At 43.0% G+C, this 24,724-nt stretch overlaps 3 protein-coding genes across 6 annotated transcripts in view; 2 read left to right on the forward strand and 1 right to left on the reverse strand.

The window, feature by feature from the left end:
- Positions 1 to 3,419: 3,419 nt before the first annotated feature.
- LOC134467183 (ER lumen protein-retaining receptor 2) lies at positions 3,420 to 7,180 on the forward strand. The gene is made up of 5 exons (XM_063221095.1): positions 3,420 to 3,714; positions 4,591 to 4,691; positions 4,875 to 5,033; positions 5,158 to 5,410; positions 5,614 to 7,180. The coding sequence occupies exons 1-5, from the start codon at positions 3,624 to 3,626 to the stop codon at positions 5,646 to 5,648; spliced, it is 639 nt and encodes a 212-aa protein (XP_063077165.1). The 5' UTR covers positions 3,420 to 3,623; the 3' UTR covers positions 5,649 to 7,180.
- Positions 7,181 to 9,522: 2,342 nt separating this feature from the next.
- LOC134460396 (lipid droplet assembly factor 1-like) lies at positions 9,523 to 14,394 on the reverse strand. Of its 2 annotated transcripts, XM_063212824.1 has the most exons (5): positions 14,306 to 14,394; positions 13,777 to 13,863; positions 13,163 to 13,331; positions 12,875 to 13,013; positions 9,523 to 12,304 (listed from the first exon to the last, which is right to left on the reverse strand). In XM_063212824.1, the coding sequence occupies exons 1-5, from the start codon at positions 14,306 to 14,308 to the stop codon at positions 12,259 to 12,261; spliced, it is 444 nt and encodes a 147-aa protein (XP_063068894.1). In that variant the 5' UTR covers positions 14,309 to 14,394; the 3' UTR covers positions 9,523 to 12,258. The 2 variants fall into 2 exon arrangements, with proteins under 2 accessions (XP_063068894.1, XP_063068901.1); XM_063212831.1 differs by lacking the exon at positions 14,306 to 14,394 and having other exon boundaries at positions 13,777 to 13,981.
- A 710-nt stretch (positions 14,395 to 15,104) lies between these two features.
- The window catches only part of spag9a (sperm associated antigen 9a), a 42,873-nt gene continuing 33,253 nt past the window's right edge, over positions 15,105 to 24,724 (forward strand). Inside the window, exons 1-5 of one of the 3 annotated variants that reach the window (XM_063221204.1) lie at positions 15,105 to 15,592; positions 18,227 to 18,347; positions 21,570 to 21,640; positions 21,771 to 21,862; positions 24,387 to 24,540. In XM_063221204.1, coding sequence (XP_063077274.1) covers positions 15,293 to 15,592; positions 18,227 to 18,347; positions 21,570 to 21,640; positions 21,771 to 21,862; positions 24,387 to 24,540 — 738 coding nt within the window. In that variant the 5' untranslated portion in view covers positions 15,105 to 15,292. The remainder of the gene's footprint in view (positions 15,593 to 18,226; positions 18,348 to 21,569; positions 21,641 to 21,770; positions 21,863 to 24,386; positions 24,541 to 24,724) is intronic. The other 2 variants (XM_063221207.1, XM_063221214.1) reach the window with 2 other exon arrangements.

Raw genomic sequence — 24,724 nt, forward strand, 5'->3', positions numbered from 1 at the left:
TGTGTACCAAGGTATGTGCAGTTTTTGCATAGTCCATTGTTGTTCTGTAATTGATAGAACACTTAAAATCCCCCCTTTTTTTCAAACATAGCAGTCTTCTACTGGCCACCATCAACCCACGCAAAGCAGCTGGCCCAGACAACATACCAGGCCGAGTGTTGAAGGATTGTGCAGAAGAGCTGAAGGATGTCTTCACAGACATCTTTAACATCTCTCTGGAGCAAGCAGTCATCCCATCACTTTTCAAAGCTGCTACCATCATACCTGTGCCGAAGAAATCATCACCATCATGCTTCAATGACTACCGTCCTGTAGCACTGACGCCCATAATCATGAAGTGCTTCGAACGGCTAGTCCTGTCACACATCAAAGCCACCCTACCCCCCACCCTAGACCCCTACCAGTTCGCATACCGAGCCAAGCGATCCACGGAGGATGCAATTTGCTCTGCCCTCCATCCAGCCCTCACCCACTTGGACAATAAAGACTCATATGTGAGAATGCTGTTCATTGACTTCAGTTCAGCATTCAATACAATAATACCACAACAACTCATCAGAAAACGGGACAAACTAGGTTTCAGCACCTCCCTCTGCAACTGGCTGCTGGACTTCCTGATGCAAAGACCACAAGCAGTACGGGTAGGGAACAACACCTCGAGCACCCTGACCCTGAGCACGGGGGCTCCGCAAGGTTGTGTTCTCAGCCCCCTGCTGTTCACGCTGCTGACACACGACTGCACAACGACCCACAGCACTAACACTAATCTAGTGAAGTTTGCGGATGATACAACACTGGTGGGCCTCATCACCAAGGGCGATGAGACTCACTACAGAGAAGAAGTAGACCTGCTGGCCAGATGGTGCAAAGACAACAACCTCCTGCTGAATGTCAACAAGACCAAGGAGATTGTTGTCAACTTCCAAAGGGTCCAAAAACAACTGCCACCACTGACCATCGACGGCGATGCTGTGGAGAGAGTGAGCAGCACCAAGTTCCTTGGAGTGCACATCAGTGACGACCTCTCTTGGACCACCAACACTACATCACTGGCGAAGAAGGCCCATCAGCGTCTCTACTTCCTGCGCAAACTAAAGAAGGCAAGCTAAAGAAGGCAAGCTACACCCTCCATCATGACAACATTCTACAGAGGAACCATAGAGAGCGTCGTGTCCAACTGCATCACAGTGTGGGGAGGAAGCTGCACGGAGAAAAACAGGAAGACACTCCAGCGTGTTGTGAACACAGCGAAGAAGATCATTAGAGTACCACTCCCTCCCTGCAGGACATTTACACCACACGCCTCACCCGGAAAGCACTGATGATCATCAAAGACACAAGCCACCCTGCACACAAACTGTTCAGCCTCCTGCCCTCTGGAAAGAGGTACAGGCGCCTCCGTTCCCCGTACCACCAGGCTGGCGAGCAGCACAATGCACCAAGCGATCAAGATGCTGAACACTCAACCCACTCTCCCTCCACTGTCAGCCTCTAGCCAGCAAGGCCACTGACAACCCCCCCCCCCATCCCCCACCACCATATCTGAGACTGAACATTTCCACCTGCACTACTATACTTTGTTGACTGAACTTTCAACCTGCACTAACTCAAAAACATGCACACACACACACACACACACACACACACACACACACACACACACACACACACACACACACACACACACAAGCACACTGCACTTTCTGCACTAAACCCAAACATACACACACTGACACACACACACACACACACACACACACACACAGACACACGAACACACACACAAAAAGACGCACACCGCACCTTCTACTGCAATAAACACATACACACACATACACACACACACACACACACACACACACACACACACGCACACACACACACACACACACACACACACACACACTGCTGCTGGTGTACTTGACAGACCTTTTTAATATTTATTTTTCTTCAAAATGCTACTATTACCATGTCAGAACGCTATAAAGGACTTTTTTTTAGGAAAAGCACAAAAGCACAACAAATACCTCTTAATGTATGTCCTCTACAAGTCTTCTGTTGTCCAGTCTTGCACTTTAAATGTCTGTATGAGCACTGTCTATGTCCATACTGTCTTAAGTCCATGTATAAGTACTGTCTATGTCTATACTGTCTATGTCCTTACCTAGATTAGTCTATGTCTGTATGGGAAAGCAAGAAATGTAATTTCAAATTCTTTGTATGACCAGTGCATGTAAAGAAATTGACAATAAAACCTACTTGACTTGACTTGACTTGACTCTTCTAGCTCCATGCCCACTAGTCGGGCCAGGTACAGACAAATACTGTTGCCCCAGGCCCAGAACTCGGTTCACAGTCCCCATTACATTGTATGCAATTATAACATTCCAATTGCTGTAGAATATATGTGGGGAAACAGAATAAACGCAAAATCTTTGCAAATCACTGAACGAAGTGCAAGGTTCTTCTACTGGCTTTGGCTACTGCAGCTTGGGCTCCAGCATTGCTGGGACATGTTACTCTGTAACAGTGAATTGAATTTAAACAAAATGTAATAAACTACACATTTAATGTCATGAAATATGAGTGTGCCTTTTTAGATTGGGGAGTCATGGGTAAGCGGTTAGGGCGTCAGACTTGTATCCCAAAGGCCGCCGGTTCAACTCCTGACCCGCCAGGTTGGTGGGGGGAGTCATTAACCAGTGCTCTCCCCCATCCTCCTCCATGACTGAGGTACCCTGAACATGGTACCATTCCGCCGCACTGCTCCCTTGGGGCACCATTGGGGGCTGCCCCCTTGCACGGGTGAGGCATAAATGCAATTTCGTAGTATGCACTGTGTGCTGTGGAGTGCTGTGTCACAATGACAATGGGAGTTGGAGTTTCCCAGTTAGGCTTTCACTTCACTTTCACTTAACTTCAGATGGTGTGAGCCGAAGGCTGCTCTCAACATGACCTTTTCAAAGTCATAGTGGACCCCAGGTTGAAGACCTCCATCTTGGGCGAGGGTTGAATGTAAGCACAGATGTGCATTTCTTCCTTCACATTTCTCCGCTCTCCAGTCAGCAATTAGCTGCAGATAAGAGGATTCTTGTTTCTCAGCTTCAGGACAGCCACATGTGTGAACCACGAAATGAAATAACCTGTAGGCCAACCTGTTGTCTGCCCACACCTTAGCCGTTTGCTGTTGTCCTACGGTGCCATCTGCTGGTTACAGACTAAATAGACATTCAGGTTGTTCGAAGGCTGAACTTGGTGTATTTGTGCACTGCATCGTCTAAACATTGAAAAACACAAATCTCTCATTTAATGCAGCTCAACACGTTTAAGCGTACTGCATTTACAGCTGGTCTGGTGGTTGTTTAAAGTTGTGTGAACTAGACACCATTTCTTCACCTCAGAAGACCCTCGGTGGGCGGTTCGAGCATCAACCTCACGGTTCTATCCTGTCTTTTCCCGGCTTGCACTGTAATTTAACTTTTGGCCACGTCCCCCAGGCCACGTCGCTCTGGCTTCGCCATATTCGCTGAATTAAGGCATTCAGAGATAAGTTGTGAGGGCTCTAGTGTCCGAAAAGCTATATTAGAAGTCGCATTAAGTTGTGTAGGACTCACACGACAAAGATGAATATCTTCAGACTTACAGGGGATCTCTCTCACCTTGCAGCGATCATTATTCTGCTCCTCAAAATATGGAATTCGAGGTCCTGCGCCGGTAGGTATACAAACGTAACGACTGCCTGTCTAATAGGACGTATGATTGCAAAGCTGTCTTCTTGACTCATGCTAGAAATGGACCATCTGTTATGATCTATCAATATATTATAACAAACAGCTTCCCAGTGAACCGACAGTGAAGGTATTCGTGCTAACAGAGGCCTTGTTAGCAAACTAGCAGTAGCATGCTAAGTAGCAGGCTAGGAAAACAGTAACCTGATGGGTCACACATTTTGTAAATTGTTATGGTGGGAAGGTAATCATGGATAAGATTTGGTTGCAGGCAATGTATGGATAGACGAATTTCACTCAATAGTTTCCTCGGCCGTGTTGTATCACAAAGCTAAAACTCTACATCGGTGTCGACATGGCTAAGCTACAGAAGTTATCAATTGAAACTTCCAACATTGCGGGCTACTTCAGTTCATTTTTACAGCTGTCTCGATGGCCTTACCATGATATTATTTGCATACTAATAATAACGATGAAGTATTGGAAAAGCAATGTTGACAAGTGCTTGTTTAAGTGAAGTTGTTGTCGGCATCTGACGTGGCACTAGTTTATCGTGGCTAACTTGCACAGTTGTCAGGCTGCTGACTTGGCGTTAATACGGTAACCCCAACCTTCCTTGGACTCGCATCAGGACCATAGTGCTAGACGTGGAAGTATTTTGCTTCTGGCATGCATTCAGCTCTACCCTTAACATGCATTGACCCCCTTGTCTTGTCCAGTCCACTATGCTTTATCTCTAAGTGCAAACCAATCATTACACCTTTGCTGTGTTTGCAATTGGGTAAATCTATAGATGCTCTTTGCAGCAACAACGTGCCACTGAAAATGACAACCTGTAAATTATGAACATGTGAATTTACAGGTATATCTGGAAAGAGTCAGATTCTGTTTGCTGTGGTGTTCACCACACGCTATCTGGACCTGCTGACCTCATTCATCTCGCTCTACAACACCACCATGAAGGTGAGTCTCTGAATATGGCTGGGACCCTAAAATAGGTGTTGACCTAGCTTGCTTGGTGTCAAGGGCAGGCCAGTGATGTTTCACAATTCATTTTGGCACAACTTTGTTGTCGGGCAAGTAATTGTTCGTTCTTGAGTGAGTCACTGAGGCCTTCTGTTCCTTGTGGTCTGTGTGTCGTCACAGGTGATCTACATTGGCTGTGCGTATGCCACCCTGTACATGGTATACATGAAGTTCAAAGCCACCTACGACGGAAATCATGACACATTCAGAGTGGAGTTCCTGCTGGTTCCCGTGGGAGGCCTGTCTTTCTTGGTCAACCATGACTTTTCTCCTCTGGAAGTAAGGCTTTGCACCAGAAAGTTTTTAATGAAAAAAAAATCTACCAGTATTTTATAGAAACAAAATAAATGCTAGCTATTGATTGATTCTTTCTCTATTTTTTGCCAATATTTCTGTTTGCCAGATCCTGTGGACCTTCTCCATCTACCTGGAGTCGGTGGCCATCCTACCCCAGCTCTTCATGATCAGCAAGACGGGAGAGGCCGAGACCATCACCACCCACTATCTGTTCTTCCTGGGGGCTTACCGCGCTCTGTATCTCTTCAATTGGATCTGGCGTTTCTACTTCGAGGGATTCTTTGACATGATTGCCATCGTGGCTGGCATCGTCCAGACCATCCTGTATTGTGATTTCTTCTACCTGTACATTACCAAAGGTAAGCGCTGTCGTTTTTCAAGAACGCTTGAGGCAGATTATGAAAAAATACACTCTTAAATGGCAGATAAGAGATTCATGTGTAGTGAGGGGATAACATTAAAAGTCTTAGGTAGTTAATCTGCTTTCTATTCCACAACATGCAATCCTGCAATGCATAATGATGATTTGTATTTACTACTCTGTCGTCTTCTCTGTTTACAGTTCTGAAAGGAAAGAAATTGAGCCTCCCAGCGTAAGTGCCAAAGACCGAAACTCATACTCCATCGAGACTGATTGGAGCTAGAGTGAGATGCACAGAGACAGAGCACACAATGGAAATGCCACAAGCTTTTTTTGTGAGTATCTGCAAGTTCTGCCAAAATGTACCGGAACACAAGCAAGGATTCTCTCTGGTCTGTGAAGCATCTGGATGTCTGTTTTTGTGGCATCTTGCCTAAACTTCAAAGGACTTAAAAAAACAACAACTTTTGTATGTGTGAGGTGTCTTCATGCTTAAGCATCACAAAGGGGCTGACATGGTATAAACTGTATTTGAACTGTAACTCTTAAATATAATGCACAGATTGATGGCCATAAAAATGAAGCAAACTTGGTGTTCTATGTCAGTATTTGACATGACATAGTTACAATTCCAATCTTTTAATCTTGGGTAGAAGCAATACTTAACATAAAGTCACAAAAACGGCCAAATTCATACCTTGGCACAAACTTAAATGGGTATTTTTTGAGTTTGTGTAGAACCTATGTTTAAAAAAACCCTTTGTTTTTGTTTTTCCTTTTTAAAACATTTGGTTTAGAAGTTTCCATATGTAAATGCAGAGTGCAAAAAAACAAATCTAGTACAACAACCCTTTCTATGGGCATCGCAGACTTATTTCCTGGGCTTTATCCACTCCAAACAAATACTGCAGGAGCAGCCCATGCTGAGCCAGTGCAACAGTGGCTGACAGTAATGGGTGTCAACAGCCTTGCAAAACATTGAGCACAGTTACATGTGCGGAGTATTCTGGTTTCAAACGGAGTATTTTCAGTATTCTGTTTAATACAAGTTCTGGAATATTCCGTTTGCAGGTATAGGACAGCATTCTGCAATCGGAACATTCCTGGAGCACGGCCACATTCGGAATGAATAATGGAATGAGTTTATAACATGTCTTGTGCGCAAACTGAATTCTGCCACCATTCCGTTTAAAATCTAAATATTTTTCACATGTAACTGCAGTCAGTGATTCGTTTGTTGGCTCAGTGGCACATCTTTTTACACCCTATCTGATCACCTTGCCATAGCCTTCTTTCGCACTGAACCTTGGTGGATTTATACTAATTGTATATGGGCTCAATATCACGACTATATTGTCCCCAAATGAGGATGTTGTACATGTAATTCATCCATACTAATGGCTATAATGTTGTATGGCTGTGTGAGTGACACTACCTTTGAACAGGTGCTCAGCCAGATGTTTCTCTTTGTTTGTAATGTTATGATTATAGATGCAGTAATTTATCTTTTCAAGGACACTGTGTGATTGTATACAGTGTTGCACATTGCGGAGTTCCTTGTTGATCTGATTCGTGAAGCTTTATATAAAGAAGAGTGCGTGGCATGGGTGACCATAGCGGTTTGTCAAGGTGTGTGTCTATCTCTTTGGCCTTTTCCCCAGTAGAACATTCTTCCTTGTCCTCCCTTTTTTTGGCATTCCTTTAGATTTTTCTTTTTTCTTTTTGTATTGCTACATGATATCAGCTCCAATAAAGACATTTTTTGAAACACTGCTTCTATATTTGTATTTTGTAAAACAATAATAACAATAGAAAAATACATTCATTGGAAGGATCTGTTTGTTTTTGGAGTGTAAAAATTACATTTCATTACATAGTACAGTACATGGTAACAGTAGTCAATTTAAACGGTAACGGTTTTCCTGCAAAGGCTTGCAGAGTGCAAATAACTCTTGCAACAAGAGAGTGCAGTATAAAGACTGATTATGTTTAACATCATACTGTAGCTACAGCTTAGATTTTGAAATTCAGTATGAACCTAGTGTAGTGCTATGCAGGACCTCATTGGCCCTGGTTAAAATGGCATTTTGCTGCTGTGCTGCGGTGAAGTCAGTGGCACACAGATACAGTCAAACATTGTAACAAAGTTTAGGCTTGTAACAACAACTATGCAAGGTACAAAAATACAATAGTAACATGTCTATAAAGGCAAAATAAAAAAATCACAGAGTAAAAAGTGATGTTCCAGCATTTGGGTGGTCTTTCAGGGTGAACCTGCACCAAAACCTTTACAAGTGATCTAAACAATACCCTGTATCTACAGGTACATACCTGTAAATTGCTTTGGATTTAACTGTAGTGTAATAATTAAATAATCCCACTAAAGCGGAGACCTCAAAAGTAGAAGTAAAGCGTAACCTCTACAGTAATTGTTCACCAGTCACCTGTCTTATTATCTGCTGATTGGATTAACTTGTGACAGGGTTTTTATTTCTTTGTAAAACATTGTCTTAAGGGAGTCACTGTTAGTCTGTAGATCCCATTAGGTACAGCGGAATAACTGGTGTAACAACTATGTAATGACATGTACAGTACTAGTGCTGTATTTCCATCATGCATTTAGTTCTACGTTTAACACATCTGCACTGAAGTGTGAGCTTTCTTCCTATTCCATACATTTTACCGGTAACACTTTATTTTAGTGTTACATCTATTAGCACTAATGCATACAATGTTAATGCCTGTATACTAAGGCTGTAACGATACACCCAACCCACGATTCGGTTTGTATCACGATATATGACCCACGGTTCGATACGCCCCACGATATTATTATTTTTAAAGGGAAAAAAATAAGAAGAAAATAAATTATAGGCTATATTTATATATAGGCCTAGGCCTATGCTTTCTTTTTTGCATTTACCTGCCTACATTAATTTTGTAGGTCTACTAAATGGTGTTGCAGATATAGGCCTACCACTGCAACCTGTTCCCCAGGTGTTCACAAAGCACAGCACGGAGAAATAAGGGATATTAATTCAACAAGGAAAAATAGGCTTATTACTAATAGGCTTAGATCATAATCATGCTGAGATGCTGACCATGTGTGAGAGACAGAGATGGAGAGAGAAGGGTCAGGGTTCCAGTATAGGTAGCCTATAACAACTGTCTCACATTATCAAACATTATCCAATTAATATCCAAACATTAGGCTAACTGAAAACAACACTGGTCATATTTCGTCAGGAAACATGTTGTATTAAGTTACTTACAGAAATGCAACACTTAGGCCTAATTTTGATGTTTAATATTTTTGTAACTGTTTTGATCGTGCAGCAGCGCGCACACGTTTATACAAACAAAACTCGAAATGAACCTCAGTTATGTTCTCAGTATGCAACACGCACGTTGTCCTTTGTTTGGTTTTGTGATTTGACATTTTGTCAAGAGCGGAAATAGATGCAGTGGCTGAAATGGAGCATGTTTTCGCTAGGCAGGCGGTCAATGTGGGGAGGAAATAATGCTGATAATATCCACACAGCGACCTAAACGTTCGCCTAAACTTCAGACACTCCCTTATGAGCGTAGAGCTCTAGCGATTTAAAATTTGGTCAGGCGGAGCATCTCGCTCTCTCGCTCTCTTTCTCTCTCTCTCTCTCTCCGCTCAACGTCTATCTCCACTCAACATACATCGGCGCATGCATGAATCAAACACATCTTCACACGTTTGATAAAGCCTTCTTGGTCTGTTGTTCATTTCTGTGCTTTACCTTCCGACGTTTGCCTAAGTGTTTTGTCTCGCGGAGGTTGCTGTGGGCGGCAATGAATAACAACCAATGCACGTGCTGGTTGGACGGAACATTTTACAGGAGAGAGGGGAGAAGTGTTACTCGCTCATGTGCGACCCATTTCTAATTGTCTTTGAGCGCATATGCAAGCATTAAGCGAATATGCAAGCATTTGCCTGTATCCTGCTGTTTTCTAGACTGAGGGGTAACAACTTTAAAAAGGCGCATCGCGATTCTGCGAGGGAGGTTCGCGATAGGGGTTCGTGGGTCTGCGTACCGCGATCCCTCGGTTCGATGCAATATCGTTACAGCCTTACTGTATACTGTAACTTGTAAGGCATGCACTAAGCAAAATCAAACATTTGTTAGGTATGTATTTGCAAATGTCTTGTTCATAGACAATTGTGGATTTATTACTAATATAACCTTAGTAAGGACTTAACAAATGTTTGATTTTGCTTAGTACATGCCTTACAGCTACTTATACAGGAATTAACATTGTGTGTAGTGCTGCGGCGGGGGGATACTGTTTTCGAGGAGTGGCTGGAAAAAAACAGCTGCCCAGTCTAACTACAGGTGCCTTGCTTGCATGGGGTGATGAGGTGAGGTGCCAAGGGCACCCGTACCCAACCCTCTCACCCTCCAGCTGTCAGACAAAATTACTCAGCAGCATGCATCATGCTTTGCTGGTTTTGCACAGTGTGACTCTTCTTAAATTAGGCTGTTGTGACCCCATGGTAATGCCAAATAGGTCATGGATGGACCCATCTTACACCCTGCAGGATGGTGTAATTATCAAAACTAGAGAAAGCCGTTCAAATAAGATGTAAAGCATTTTCAAGTTGAGCTTTTTTTTGGGCCCTTGTACAATTTGTAACCAAACAGATTGTATCCGTGTACAAATGATAGGCAGATGAACATTATCAACAGCAAAAAGGCACAGTGCAGTGTTACAAATATAGTTAAGGTGCTTGATTAGGATGTTTTCAAAGTCGGCATTTTGTTTCAAATGCAATGTAGTGTTGGCCTTATTTCGTCTATACAAATATTGGACAAGATTACAGTACTTGGCAATTCATTTCCCATGATATATGTACAGTATTATCAAAAAAAAAGGTTGAATTGTGTTCAATTAAATTGTACATCTCATTTTCAAGAAAAAATCAATTTCTTATAAATATCGTCTCCCCAGTTAGTAGTTACTTACAACTATTTTGATTGCTGAATATATTCAGTCAAAAACCTGAGAAATGGCTACAGTGCCAGAGCGCCCCCAGTGTAAGAGGTCACTGAAGGCGACATTGAAGCCATGGCTATTAAAGGCAAATGAAAACCAACCTTACCTAAACCACACTCTGGTGTGGATAATACCTTGGTATGAGAAAGTTTGGGCACCCTTTTTGAAAACCAATACATCGGTTTATCTCTGGTAGAACTTTTGAAGCAACGACTTCATTTTGGCATATGTAAAACCATAGGGAAAGAGAAATATAACAGTTGTGAAATCATTTTAATAGGTGTAACAGAAACAATTTTGTGTGGATTTAAACAAAAATAGTCATGTGCATAAATATGGGCACCCAAAGAAGGTATTCTATTCATATGAAATATAGCTCACCTTTGCAGCAGAAACGTATTTTAATAACTTGTAATAATATATAATAACAACTCTAGCTCAGTCTCTAGCTCAGTCTCATCTGACCATAGTATGATTCACAAAATGGTTTTAGTTTGCTCAGATGTGCTTTTTTCACAAGTCATACAACTTATTTCTGGTGATGATGAATACACAGGAAAGCCTTTTTATGCATCACCCATCCAATGAGCTTTTGTGCCTTGTGAAAACTAAACACTGAAGGACCAATTTCTAAGTCTGCACAATCAGCAGCTATGTTTTTGTAGTTTTATGGAGGTGGTCTATAGTGGGCCTGTTACCATTCGTACCATCCTTTACCCATGCCTTGTTAACCTTTTTTCAACATGCCACATTTCCTTTCACAAAGACCATTCCCATGGCTTTCCAAGCTTTCCATTCCCATGTCTTCACATTTCACCTTATTCTTAGTTTTTCTTAGTTGGACGTCAACAAAGAGTTGTTCAGAGCCCCCTATGTTGCCACTCTCCAAGGCAGAACTTAGGGGCAAGCACAGTCTGCTTTATGTATGATAAATTACATTTTTATTACCCAGTCTGTCTGTCTTAGTTACTGAACGCCTTACAAAGTTATTAAAATACGTTTCTGCTGTAAAGGTGAGCACTATTTCATATTAATGGTATAGCTTCTTTGGGGTGCCCACATTTATGCACATGTCTATTTTTGTATGGTTTCTTTTACACGTATTAAAATGATTTCTCAACTGAAATGTTTCTCTATCCCTATGGTTTAACATACAGTATGTCCTAATGAAGTTCCTGCTTCAACAGCTCTACCAGAGATAAACCGATGTAATGATTTTCCGAAAGGGTGCCTAAACTTACTCATACCACTGTATAGTAGAGTAGAGTAGATTATCATTTATTGATCCCGAGGGAAATTATATATATATATTTATCAGGGTTCCCACTGGTGCTTGAAATCCTTGAAAATGCTTGAATTTCAATTAAGTGTTTTCAAGGTTGTGAAAATACTTGAATGTTTGGTGAAGTGCTTGAAAATGCTTGAAATTTGTGTCAAGTCAAACTCAGTAAGCCAAATAATAGAAATAGATTGTTCAGGTACATCAAATATCTGAGGGAGTGAGATGTCAGATGGGATTTGCCATTCGACACCCTAAAATTGATTAGAATGCAGGAAATTGCATCTTAAAAACACAAAATTTTCCAGGGGAGGACCCCCACACCCCCTTCCCGCGACCTATTAAAGGTGCTGGAAAACTGAAAATTTGGTGCTTGAAAAGTGCTTGAATGTGTTCATGAAAAAGGTGTGGGAACCCTGATTTATGTACTGTATATCTGTCAAAATATCAATGAAATCACTTAACAGCTTCTATGGCGATGTAGACAAACATCTCGTTTTTTCTTTTGTTGTTGTTGTTGTTGGGGTTAAGGGTCCTCTACCTCAATCATGTTTCGCCTTTAGCCATCTCTTCCTCATCTCAGGAAGGCTGAGAAAGCAAAAAACAAACCACAAGTTACACAGTTTGGCGAGCCAGACTATAACATGGAATGAATGATGTAGGTGGAACTAATAGTTAGTTGGTGTTAATGCACATAATAGTCAGCGTTGTGTCCTCACTGTGCTTAACCCTCCACAACGACAAAGATTTAATCCCACTGATAAGAGTGTTGTGACTAAAGAGTTGAATTTCTGCAATTTTTCCTAAGGTATGGTGCTAGAATAGTAGACAGGTAAAATACTGTATTTATTTACTGTGTCTATAGGGTTCTCTAGATATCCTGTTTTGGATATTGTTCAGTTATTCAGTTACTCGGCTACATTGAAACCGGTCACGTCCGAGTCATGTTGTTATTGTAATACTTTAATAAATTGTATCAGTTTGCACGCCAGTGTGCACATCCGCTTTCTTATAAGTAAGAAACATAACATGGTCAGCCTTCGGCTTCGTGCCTATGGCCGAACCACAACAGGGAGGATGTTAGTGCACATCATCCCTCACACTCGGGTCATATTGCTTAAATGACACACAAATTAGAGAATAAAAAAATCCAAGTACCGTTCTCTGTAGAACAGCTTGTATATGCAGGAGACGGCGAGGTAGCAGCTGGTCAGAAGGGACGATATGCCCACTGCAGCAATGGCAAGGCTGCCCAGAGCACACAGCAAAGTAGCCCCTCCTAGCGCCAGCAGGAAAACTGACAACATAAACAAATACAGAAAAGTGTGTAATTATAATATTTTTGTTTGAGGAATGTCAAAGTTCACTGTACAGGATAGACTTTAATTCTTCTCAGTTCTACTCATTGGTGTGTGACATAGCCTTGGTCTGCTCTCCGAGACTCACCTTCTATAAAGACCACAGATACTGTTGTGGCAGCAAATGTCACTAAAGCGAAGCCAAGGAAAAGTCCAATGGGAACGGTGGCCATGACTGTAAAGACCATTAAGGTCAGTGCAACGAATGGGTGCTCAATCAGGTACCGGCCCACTGGAGATTTCATCAGCTCTCTGATCTATAAATTAAAAAAAGAAAATCATATTACCAAAGATATTATATTCTTCTTTACCTTTACCAGCCCCTTCTATGCAATCGGCTCCTCTCTCCCTCTCTCTCTCTCTCTCTCTCTCTCTCTCTCTCTCTCTCTCTCTCTCTCTTTCTCTCTCTCTCTCTCTCTCTCTCTCTGTCACACACACACACACACACACACACACACACACACACACACACACACACACACACACACACACACACACACACACACATACACAAGCATATTTTTTGTGTGTTTCTGTTAAAAGCATTTTTGGCACCTCACACTGGGAGGTGGTGAAGTTTCTATTCTGGGTCACCCTCATTATCCGCTTTAAATAACCTAATCTGATCCGGTAGTTCAGAACGGGTGAGGTTCAAAAAAGGATTTTGTGATACATAGTGTAGCAATGCACTTAAATTCATACCCTGGGGTCGACATGTTTTTGCTCCATTGTAGAGCAAAACCTTGCTGGAATTCCATCTTCAGCATATTCACAGTCAAACAGCATACTCTGGGGCAGGGAAAAAGAGAGATGTCAATCTAATCTAACATGCTCCTTCTCTCTTGCCAACTTTACCACTACTTTATAATGGTCTGTTTATAAGGCGCATTGATGTCACACATTTGATCTGAATCTCAACACCTGCTAGAATTGCTGGTTATGTTAATGTTGTACATGAACTGAGCATGTCAACAGTCTAGGCTACAACACAAAGTTTATCAGTGGATCTCATACGAAGAGCCAGATTACCCAGAGATACGTACAGAAGAGAAAACTGCACAGCATATAGAGCTAGACTGCCTTTTTAACAGAATGAATACAAAGCAAACATCAGTGCAGAACACGAGAGCAAGTGTAGGCTAGTTTTCGTAGAGAGCAACACGTTCTGAATTGTCTTGAAATAATCTCCAAACAATTGCTGAGCTCAGCTGTGATTCGATTATTCACCTACCATAGAGAAAGATGCGCGTTATCCGTGAGATGGAAGATTTTGACAGATGTGGCTTTCACATCCAGGGCGAAATAGGAAGTGCCGTCGTTGTTGACCCACTAACGAAATACCGCGAGTTTATGAACATCATGTGACGTGAGATCTGACAAGGTACATGAAATAGCTTAAATAAATAAATAAACATAGGCTAGTTTAAAAAAAAAACCCCGCTGTAACCTAATTATAACGAGGCGCTCTTAATCTCTATGTATGACATTTATAACGCACATGTCATTTAAGCACAAATAAATCCAATTCCTGTAATTTTGACAGGCATTGATTCTGACCACAGATGAATAAACCATCAGATTTTCTTCCCCACTTCATCAGTGCAAGTCATTTCCTGCAGGCTACACTGACACAGGGACAAACTCGGACGGGCAGTGTTGTGATGGCCTACATTATGTGGACCACTTCTGTCTAAACGCATGTCTTTACAATATACGGTAGCCTAATACTGTCCATAATAAACATGATCCATATCGTATGCGCAAGTGAAAACGAATGATTTCCAAATGGTTCGCACTCAATTGGCTTTGACTAAGCAGACTGGAACGCATTTAGAACTGGGGCAAACCAGACATTCTATACGCGCTACAAAAGTAAACGTACCTAGATACAAAGTAACACATCATTCAATTGCAACATTTTATCACTCGCAAGAAGGGAAATAAAAATCATTCTCCGCTTTAAGAATATGACGTCATCACGTGATTGTCTGGACAACAACTCAGCTGTTGTGTGTCTATGGGAGAGACTACGAGAAAAAAATATTCCACGTAATAGGCTCCATCAGCCACTTCCCGGGAGGGACTGTTAGCAGGACATCGCTAGTTAATTTGACGAGAAATAAGGGAATATCGTCGCAACCGCCTTTACCATTCGGGCCGTATTGGCGGAGGAGCGTGGGGATAATACGGGACACATTTGTGAGCGAAAGGGAAGAAAATGGAGTTGGAGGACGGAGTTGTGTACCAGGACGACCCGGGGACAACGGCTATGATGTCGGAAAGGGTCTCGGGCCTGGCTAACTCCATTTACCGTGAATTTGAAAGGCTGATTGGGAAATATGACGAAGACGTCGTGAAAGAGCTCATGCCGCTCGTAGTTGCGGTGCTGGAGAATCTAGATTCTGTTTTCGCGGAGAATCAAGAGCACGAAGTCGAACTGGAACTGCTTAAGGAGGACAACGAACAGCTCATCACCCAGTACGAGCGGGAGAAAGCACTGAGGAAGCATGCAGAGGAGGTGAGTCAATGGGGCTCTGGGCAGAGGATAGGGAGGCTCTGCTTGACTGATGGACGAAATGGGGTCTGATGCAAGGGCAGCAGTGATGCGCTCTCACCGAAATCAGCTAGAGGTTTAGACATCATTTGTTTGCACCTGACCCTCTACCGCACGTGTGCTTTAGTCCCCCCAATAATACAGTAAGTGCCACGAGGAGACCAGTGAGGCTAACAGGCAGCAGCCATAGGCTATGCTAGACTTGTTTACATGCTCGTATGTGTTTCTCAAGCATCTGTGTTTGTAGGCTAACCCAACGCCCACCATGCCATGATGGCGATAGCATCTGGAGAAATGTATTTTATACACAATCCCCAACCGCGCGCACAGAACCCTGTTGTAGGCGAGGGATCTTGCTGTCTTTGTTTCAGCTTCCCCTTATAAATAGGGCATTCCCAATATTTGAATCTCCAGAACAACTATGATCCGTTATAGAGACTATCAATTGGAGGTGGTGGCAGCAGCATCAACTGACAGCTACATCATCACTCAGGCCACATGCACCACTGGTCCTCCTGCATGCAATGATATCACCTGACCATCTTCACCTTTGAAGCCAATGGGTTTTAAAAACAGGGGGTGTTGCTCTCTGGCTATCTTGTTTTTATTTTTTTTCATACAATGGTGCCATATGAGGTATTTTACTAGGCTGGGTTTAATGCTCTCCGTAAGCAGTAGGTGATAGTAATCCAGCAACATAAAGCCTACATGGTACCTTGTAGTCATATTTCAGTAACTCCATCTTGATGAGGTGTTACTGGTTGTTGAAATAAGACTGACACAACATGACACAACAGTCCAGACAGGAGTAGATGAATGACTCAGCACTTGCCATTATATTTCATATTTGAATTGACTTGACTAATACCGACAGCCTGCAGTAGGCTATTTCGCTCCAATAATGTGCCATGCTTGTTTCGTAAAGAAAAAAACACACTGCTTATGTATCCTACGGAGGAGAATGTAAGGCATTATGGAGTGCTTTCATTTACTAGGCAAGACAAGTGTCCTGTCTTTAAAAAAGGAACAAGGCATCCTATTAGCTCTGCCTCTGAGGGGAGACCATAAACTTCACAGTTTGACTTCCAGTTCCAGTATCCTCTGTGGGTTGCTCACTTGTGAGTGGTTTTAATCCAATGACTACAATTTTTTGCTACTTGTTTTAATGCCGACTCAACGTGACATGAAGATTCCATTCTGTTCCATGTTTCCCCTCATGCTCTGGGCACTGACTTAGCTGCCCTCCTGCTGACTTGGCAAGGCGACTTCCCTAGTCTTGACTAGAGGAGAGAGAGTGACTCTGAAACGCCCTCCTCCTCCTCCTCCTTAAGTCATGCCACGGTCCCACACAGCCCACATAAGCTTCACCTTAAGGAGACCCTGTGAGGAAGCCTCCTGGGCTTTCCTGATGGATCCTCCAGGCTCACTCTGGTGGGTGGGGGTGAAGGGATACTCCAAGCTGGGATGCTGTTACTTCCAGGTCATATGATCCTTTGTTTTGATTGTCAGAGAGAAGGGCTTCCTGGTGTTTTTTTGCCATTCACCCTTAGGGCTTTTCTTAAAAAGCTCTACCCAGGCCATACCATAGCAAGGCACAGGACCACTCTCCCTTGTTACTCAGTATTGATTTTACTTGTATTCGGCAACAATGATACCCCTGCTGTTCATTTAGCCATTTAATCTGCTTTGCTCCTAGTAAATGTGATTGTGATTTGGCTTTAATCTGCTCTTCTCTTGGTAAATATGATTGTGAGGTGGCCTCTGTGCACCTGCGTCTTGGTGGTGGATTGGCAGTCTATTCAGCTGCACCAGTTGGTTTAACTCTAGAGCCATCACCTAATTTGACAGTATTGTGCCAGGCCACTTCCTGTAGACTCTATTAGGATTGGTAAAGGTGCGTGTGGTGGATGAATAAATTATCGGAAATGACATAAGTTGCCCCCATAATAAACCTGGCCTTTCACTCCTAGTATTTCTGTTGGCTGAAAGATCAGTGATTCTTTCGGGAGATCTAATTTTACGTTTCTGGAAGGGAAACAAGGTGGCTGTAGAAGATCGTTGTGGGCCAGTTGCTGGACAGGATGTCACATCTGGGCAGGATGTGCTGGAGTGGTGGGCGGCATTCCGGAATTTTTACATCCAACACACAACACAAGGCTTCCAAAGTTTTGTATCTGTTCGATCACAAACAATTTTCAATTGTTTTCTTTTAATTAAAAAGCTCTATAGCAATCCACTATCAATCTTTCATTAACTTGCCACTGAGTATTTCATTCAAATCATGATCTTTGGATGTTGAAGTGTATTACACAAGCAGCCAGTGTAATAATTGAAGAATGAATGAATGAATGAATGAATGAATGAATGGATGAATGAATGAATGGATGAATGAATAAATGGGTGAAAGAATGAATGAATAAATGAAAAGCAATTCACACAGTAGATACCAAATGTCCCACTACTCCAGCTGTGTGTGAGTGTGATCTGAATGCCATGGCATATTGTCAACAGTTACAGTATGGCTCTCTCGTGTGACCAGGCTTTCCTCCCCTCTCTGTCCTCTCCTCTCCCGTTTTTCTGTCTCCTTTATCCGAGCAGAAGTTCATGGAGTTCGAGGACAGCTTGGAGCAGGAGAAGAAGGACCTCCAGAAGAACGTGGAGAAGATGGGCTCTCAGTCTCGCCAGCTGGAGCTGAAGGTCAAGAACTATGTGGACCAGAGTAAGAGCATTCGTACATTTACCGATCCTCTGTCATCATTATTTCGTTTCATGTCACGGCCATTGTCCTACATATGGGATCCGTTCTCCCCCCCATGTGGTCTCCACTGACTGAGTGCAGCCTGCTCATCTTTCCTCATTGATTTGCTGTATTTTTTTCATGCTGAGGGTGATTTTAATTGGATTATTGGCTTAGCGTGCTATTTATCCTCTCACACTGACTGAGACAGAGGCTGTCCCATTTGTAGATTTAATTGGGAAACATGGTGGTGGGCTTGGAAGTCATGACACTGGTCACACTATAATTGTAAAAGCCTCCCGTAAACCTCCACTATACGAGACCCAAGTCCACCACAAACACCCGGTGACAATGACACACACAGATACAGATAACACATGAAAACACTGCACACCATGTAACATAGTGCTGTGATTCACTCTGGGAAATGATTGATGACTCCTGCGGCAGTCACTCCAGGGCTGGGCAGGTGGAGATCATAGTCCGTCGTTGCGTCACAAATCATTGCCCTGGCATAGACACACCCTGCAGGTTGGTACCAGACCCACTGCACAGCTACCAAACCCCTAAGAGGAGCTGCATACGCGGGAGAAGCTGCACATCCACTCAGACCTGGCCCTTGGCCAGTGATGTGTCTTATGTCTGTTTTTTAGGGATGCAGCTGCAGAGAGACTTCAGCCTTCGCATGGCTTAGCTTGGCTTTAAACACCTCTGTGTTGATCTTCACTCACACATCCTCAGAAATCCTCAGTTGTTTTTGTGTGTGTGTGTGTGTGTGTGTGTGTGTGTGTGTGTGTGTGTGTGTGTGTGTGTGTGTGTGTGTGTGTGTGTGTGTGTGTGTGTGTGTGTGTGTGTGTGTGTGTGTGTGTGTGTGTGTAGACGGGGGGACAAACACACTGCGAATTTACTAACTAACGAACGTACACACAACTCGGATGATCACATAACCTCCTTGGCAGAGGTAAAATTCTAAATGTTAAAAAAGTGGGGTGGGGTACTCATCCCTCTATCCTGCATTTTCATTCATGGCTGACGTGTCCTTGGAGCAAGGCATCTGAATCCAAATTGCTCCAAGAGAACTGTCATTGCATCTACGTAGTTCATAATTAGCCAGTCTAGACAACAGTGTCAGCTAATGGAATTTTATATTCGCAACTCCCGCCTTGCTTTACTCTGTTAACGTGTATTATCTATCATCATAGGCCTCTATTGCCAGTTTAGTCTAAAGATGCTGCATATGACCGAGTCCTGAGGGTGGTACACACTTCACATTCAGAGAAATCCACTACCGATATCCACAGCTCAACCCATTTAAAGGGCCTTGTTGTCTTGCTGCATTCATCAATGTCTACACTTCCACTGAGGGTCCTTGACATTGTGTTTACACATCCTGTAGTAGCCTGTTACGTCAACCCATGTTCTGCTCTCCATTGTCCAGACTCTTCTTGAGACGCGAGAGCTTAACAAGTGAAATTTGCATGAAAATGAACGTTTTCTTTTTTCATAAAAATGTACATGTCTAATAAGTGTGAGGAGCGGTATCTGTTTGGATGAAGATAAAGGAGCAAGTGCGTTTGCACAAGACTGCAGGGGCTAAAGTAATAAATCATCCTATTAGGGCTGCCTATAACGTTGTCATAAGCTATTAGTCATGCAGACACATACAGACTACAAGACTTGGGGTGTTGAACCTCAGTTGTTTGTTCAGCATGTTTGTTCCAAGTATGTGGATGTGCCAGTGGCATCGTGCAGTACAGTTTCTCCCTTCATTGCTGCACTTATTACATATGTGCCTTTCACACTACAAATGTTGATTAAACGCATTATTACACTTTGACTCAACCACTAGCCATCTATTACCAGTACTTTATATTGAGCTTGCTGCATCATTATATTCAAGAAAACATAGTCTGTGCAGTAAAGCTGCAGCACCCAGAGTGTAATGTTCCTTATGCACACACAATAACATGGATGATGACAAGAACATCCACTCACAATATAGCCTGCACTCACATTCTTACAAGTCTCTAGTGTGAACAAGGTTTAAGTGTTTCCCTTACACGCCTTCAGAGAATGTGCCACGTTGTGACAGAATTACACATCTTGGTGCAACCCTCCTGCTACTAACAAGGTTGATTCTCTCTCTAAAACCTCTCGCATACAGCCTGACTGGATTTAGCTGTCTTCTTCTCCCTACATTGACCTTTAATGTCTAGAGAGACCCTGCTGTTTTAAGCCACCAATTTACGTGTACATATCATATGATGGATTGGGAAATAACAAGCTCAGTTAGACTCACAAAGCCAATTGTCGGTAGCCGTCTGTGTGTGTGTAGTTCTAAATGAGCTGACTATAGCAGTGACCAAACTGCCGCTCAGATGCATTGTTCCATAAGACAACAACTGAAATTGAGCGCCTGGCTGTTAAAATGACATCGGTGTGTGAACCGCGTGGAAGCCTGATTATGTAAATGACTTGTATGTACTGTGTTTTTGGTATTGTATATTAGGGCTTTTCCATCTATAGTATCTATCTAATATTAAACCTGATTACAACAAGAAGAGTAAAGTAACAAGATTGTGATTGTACGCCTGCATGGGAAAATGTGAGCGTGCGGCGTTCAGTGCTCACTACACAGGGCTTAGTCTAAACCAGCGGCTCACTGCCGGATTATGTCTTTTTGTCACCCCGAAAGTCGAGCGCATTTGAAATCATTTAGGAGATTACCACGCCGCCCAAATCAAAAGCGGAGTAGAGCACAAAGCTCTCGTTTAACTCTGAACGTACACCGGCTCAAAAAACAGCACTCACACTGTCACTGTATGTGGAAGTGAGGGGGGGCGGTGTGGGCTGTGTGGGGTGTCCTCCATCTATATACACCTGTTGAAGTCAAAGTGCTCTCATGTGAATAAATACCGTATATCTAAATGTTAATGCAGTGTGTTTGCTGCATCTGTATCTGCTGTATGCATGCACAGTGGTCCGCCACTCCTAGCTGTTTTTATTAGAGGTGTTTACGCTTGAATTTGAATACAGTATTATAGATTTAACCAAATTGAAGTTGTATTTCAATAGATTTACTGCCGAACAGAAATGCATACGTACGCCATAGATTCGCTATTTGGCACAGTGGTGGTGATGGTGATGGTGGTGGTGATGATGGGTTTCCTAAATGACGTGTTTTTCTTTCTTTGCCATCTCCAGTCAGCCGATTAGAGGAGCGTGAGGCCGATTTGAAGAAGGAGTTCAACTCACTCCATCAACGTCACACAGAGGTATGCAGGCACCTGTGATGACCTCTCACCAAACATTTGCAATATTGCACAAGGATGTCACGTGTACTTGTCCAGGTGACCAGGCAGCAAGGGCTCACCGATGTGTTTGTGTGGTTTGTGTTGTCTGCAGATGATCCATAACTACATGGAACACGTGGAGCGCATCAAACTCCAGCAGATTGGAGGAGACGCGTCGGACACAGGAACACTGGGAAGAGTTCGGTAGGACAGCAAAACCTCTACAACCCTGATTTAATACATATATTTGTAGCCAGAGCCAGCCCTGACTTGTTTTCTTTTCAGACTGCAGAGAGACAGCCTGCTCCTCCAAACTTACTTGGTGCATTTGTAGCCCATGGAGAGTGGCAAAGCCAATTCAGAATAGCCTTTCACCTTGCAACAAACAAGTTGACAAGCCACTAAAATTATTGTTAAGAGTGAAAAATGCTTTCATGTGCCAAGTATTTTTTTAGTCGTTTCTTGGACATTTTACTTAGCCAAACATTATAGAGATTTACAGGCAACACAGTCTTCTGTTCTCGGAAAATTACTGAGAAACCAACCAGCAATGGCAAAATGGAATACAGTTCATGTCCATCTAGTAAGTTTTTTTTGTGCTTATTGTGCAAATGGCTATTGAAAACCTCTTCATAATTGCAAAAGGACAACTTGCCGTGCTGTTTTCAGCAAACATGCAGCAATGCTCACCTCCTTTTACTGGTTTTCAGAAATGTTGAGTACACCAACGGTTTGTGTTGGAAACACCGTGGGACAGTTGGCCTATGTTGATATGTGTAGGGGTTTACTGTAGGCACAGAGGAGTTGGCAGGCCCCTGAGTGCCTACACTGGTGCAGAAGAAGCCACTTACAGGAACATGAGAGAGAGGCCCAGAGTTTGTGTGTGTGTGTGTGTGTGTGTGTGTGTGTGTGTGTGTGTGTGTGTGTGTGTGTGTGTGTGTGTGTGTGTGTGTGTGTGTGTGTGTGTGTGTGTGTGTGTGTGTGTGTGTGTGTGTGTGTGTGTGTGTGTGTGTGTGTGTGTGTGTGTGTGTGTGTGACTCATGCCGTTGCCACTGTCCATAGTGGGCCCTCTGTGCTGTGTGTCTGCATTTCTCTGTGAATACGTGACAGTGAAAGAGCCATGACCCCATCCCCTTTTGTGTATGTGAGTATGTGTGTGATGTCTGTGTGTGAGATGTGGCTGTGTATGAGGTCTTGTGTTTTCATCTGTGTGCACGTTGGGTGTACATTTCTGCAGAAGAGAACAGAATGTTTAAATAATATACATCTTATTTGCTTAGCGCGCCTTTCTCTTTTCCCCCTTCCCCCTGATGCCATTTCTGCCCAGATCCATGGCAGCTCATCTCAGCTCGGGCATGGTGCCCTCCGCAGGGTCCCTTCTCCATCCTCATTCTTCCTCTCATCTCTCTACGCCTCTGAGACCTGTGAGATTTCAGTGTGTACTGTACTGTTTGTCCGTTTGGTCTTCATGGGTGATTTTCAGTTCTGTGTTCTTCTGCCAAACAGTTGAAACACTTTGTCTATATCCCTTGTATGAAATGTGTAAAGCTGAGGACTTAAATTGGAATCTTTGCTGTGCTATTATCATGAGGGAGAGCTACAGACAGACAGAGAGAGAGAGAGAGCGCGACAGAGAGAGAGAGAGAGCGTCAGAGAGCGAGAGACTTCCTCCCATCTCCTCTCTTCAGCAGGTTTCCACCACTGTTCCAGTAGTCCAGAGTGGCCTGCATGCTGGGGTTAGGTTTGGTTTGCCCATTGTCTCCATAGTAACCCTGAACATTTTGTGATTTAGGTCAACTCTGTCTTGGGAGCATTTTTCTTTTTAATGGTTTGGCCAAATTGAAAGCGATATCAATTGTGGTGTTGTTTTGGTGGATCGGGTTCATTCATGAATATGTTGTCCAAATAAAATGGCCTTTAAAATGGCCTGCTGTGGCTTGTTGGAATGTGGAATTAGGGTGAGCAAATGCATTGTAAAAAGGTCTTCAGTACCCCCAAGGATATGCAACAAACATGGAGGCTACCGTATCACAATTAATTTGAGATTTGTTTTGCTAGCATTTATTTGTTTGTCTGTTTGTTTGTTTGTTTGTTTGTTTGTTAGCACCTTTATGCAAAGCACGAGACGTGTGCTTTATCTGAATGTTTATCTGTGTATCTTAATTATCAGATTTTTATGGTGATTATGATGGCAATTCTGGATCTAGGTTTAAGCAATTGTAATGCTAAAAGTATTTCATTTCAACCCTTGAATATTGTGTCAAAAGTTATCTTAGTGGGCCCTGCCGTTGCTCATGCAGTAGGGCACTCATCTGCTACGTAGCTGACCCGTGTTCGATTCCTTTACCGACCCTTCCCCGTCTCTCTCTCCACCCACTCACTTCCTGTCGCCGTCTTCACTATCCTATCTCAAAAATAAAGGCATTGAGGCATCTTAGTGGTTCATCAACTTGTAACTAAGTGAAAAGTGTCTCTGAATTGGCTTTCCCTCCTTCCATCAGCTACATTTACACTTAAGAGGTTTGGAGAGGCGGAGAGTCTCTCTGTTGTTCTCTATCACTTACAGTTTCGCCTCCAAACTTTTCTGACTGAAGATAACCACCACTTGATTTTGCAAAGCATAAATTATTATTAGGAAGTAGGGCCTGCCTTTGAGCAGGCCTGCCGCCCTCTTTGAGTCTCAATTGCATCTAAATTGGTTTTGCCTTTTCGTTCTTCTCTCCTGAAGCAGGAAAGAGCGCCCTGTGTCTTTAGGGATCTTCCCTCCGTCAGGCGTGAACACCGCCCTCACCCCGGAGATGCTGGTTAGGGGGGAGACGCCCAACATGGAGGGCTGGAGGTTCAACGACCCCACCCAGCCACGCTCCAACACCAGCCTCAAGGTGAGCACAAGGCATGGTGGCATCTCTTCCAAGGTGACTCAGCACATGGGAGAAATTATATCATACCCCATCTTAATATGTAATAAAAGATGTCTGAGATTTTTAAAAAATAATTAATAATCTAATACACTTATAGGAATTTCACTTGTCCATCCAAGCTTTAGCTTTTAGAACACCCTTTAGG

This window comes from Engraulis encrasicolus, chromosome 2 (genome assembly GCF_034702125.1).
Source record: "Engraulis encrasicolus isolate BLACKSEA-1 chromosome 2, IST_EnEncr_1.0, whole genome shotgun sequence".
NCBI classification, from domain to species: domain Eukaryota; kingdom Metazoa; phylum Chordata; class Actinopteri; order Clupeiformes; family Engraulidae; genus Engraulis; species Engraulis encrasicolus.

Coding starts and splice junctions, on each gene's coding strand:
- LOC134467183 (XM_063221095.1), top strand. CDS start 3,624: ATGAATATCTTCAGACTTACAGGGGATCTCTCTCACCTTGCAGCGATC. Junction 3,715..4,590: donor GAATTCGAGGTCCTGCGCCG/GTAGGTATACAA, acceptor GTGAATTTACAG/GTATATCTGGAAAGAGTCAG. Junction 5,411..5,613: donor CTACCTGTACATTACCAAAG/GTAAGCGCTGTC, acceptor CTCTGTTTACAG/TTCTGAAAGGAAAGAAATTG.
- LOC134460396 (XM_063212824.1), bottom strand. Junction 13,332..13,776: donor AAAAACATGTCGACCCCAGG/GTATGAATTTAA, acceptor TTTAATTTATAG/ATCAGAGAGCTGATGAAATC. Junction 12,305..12,874: donor AAGCTGTTCTACAGAGAACG/GTACTTGGATTT, acceptor TTGCTTTCTCAG/CCTTCCTGAGATGAGGAAGA.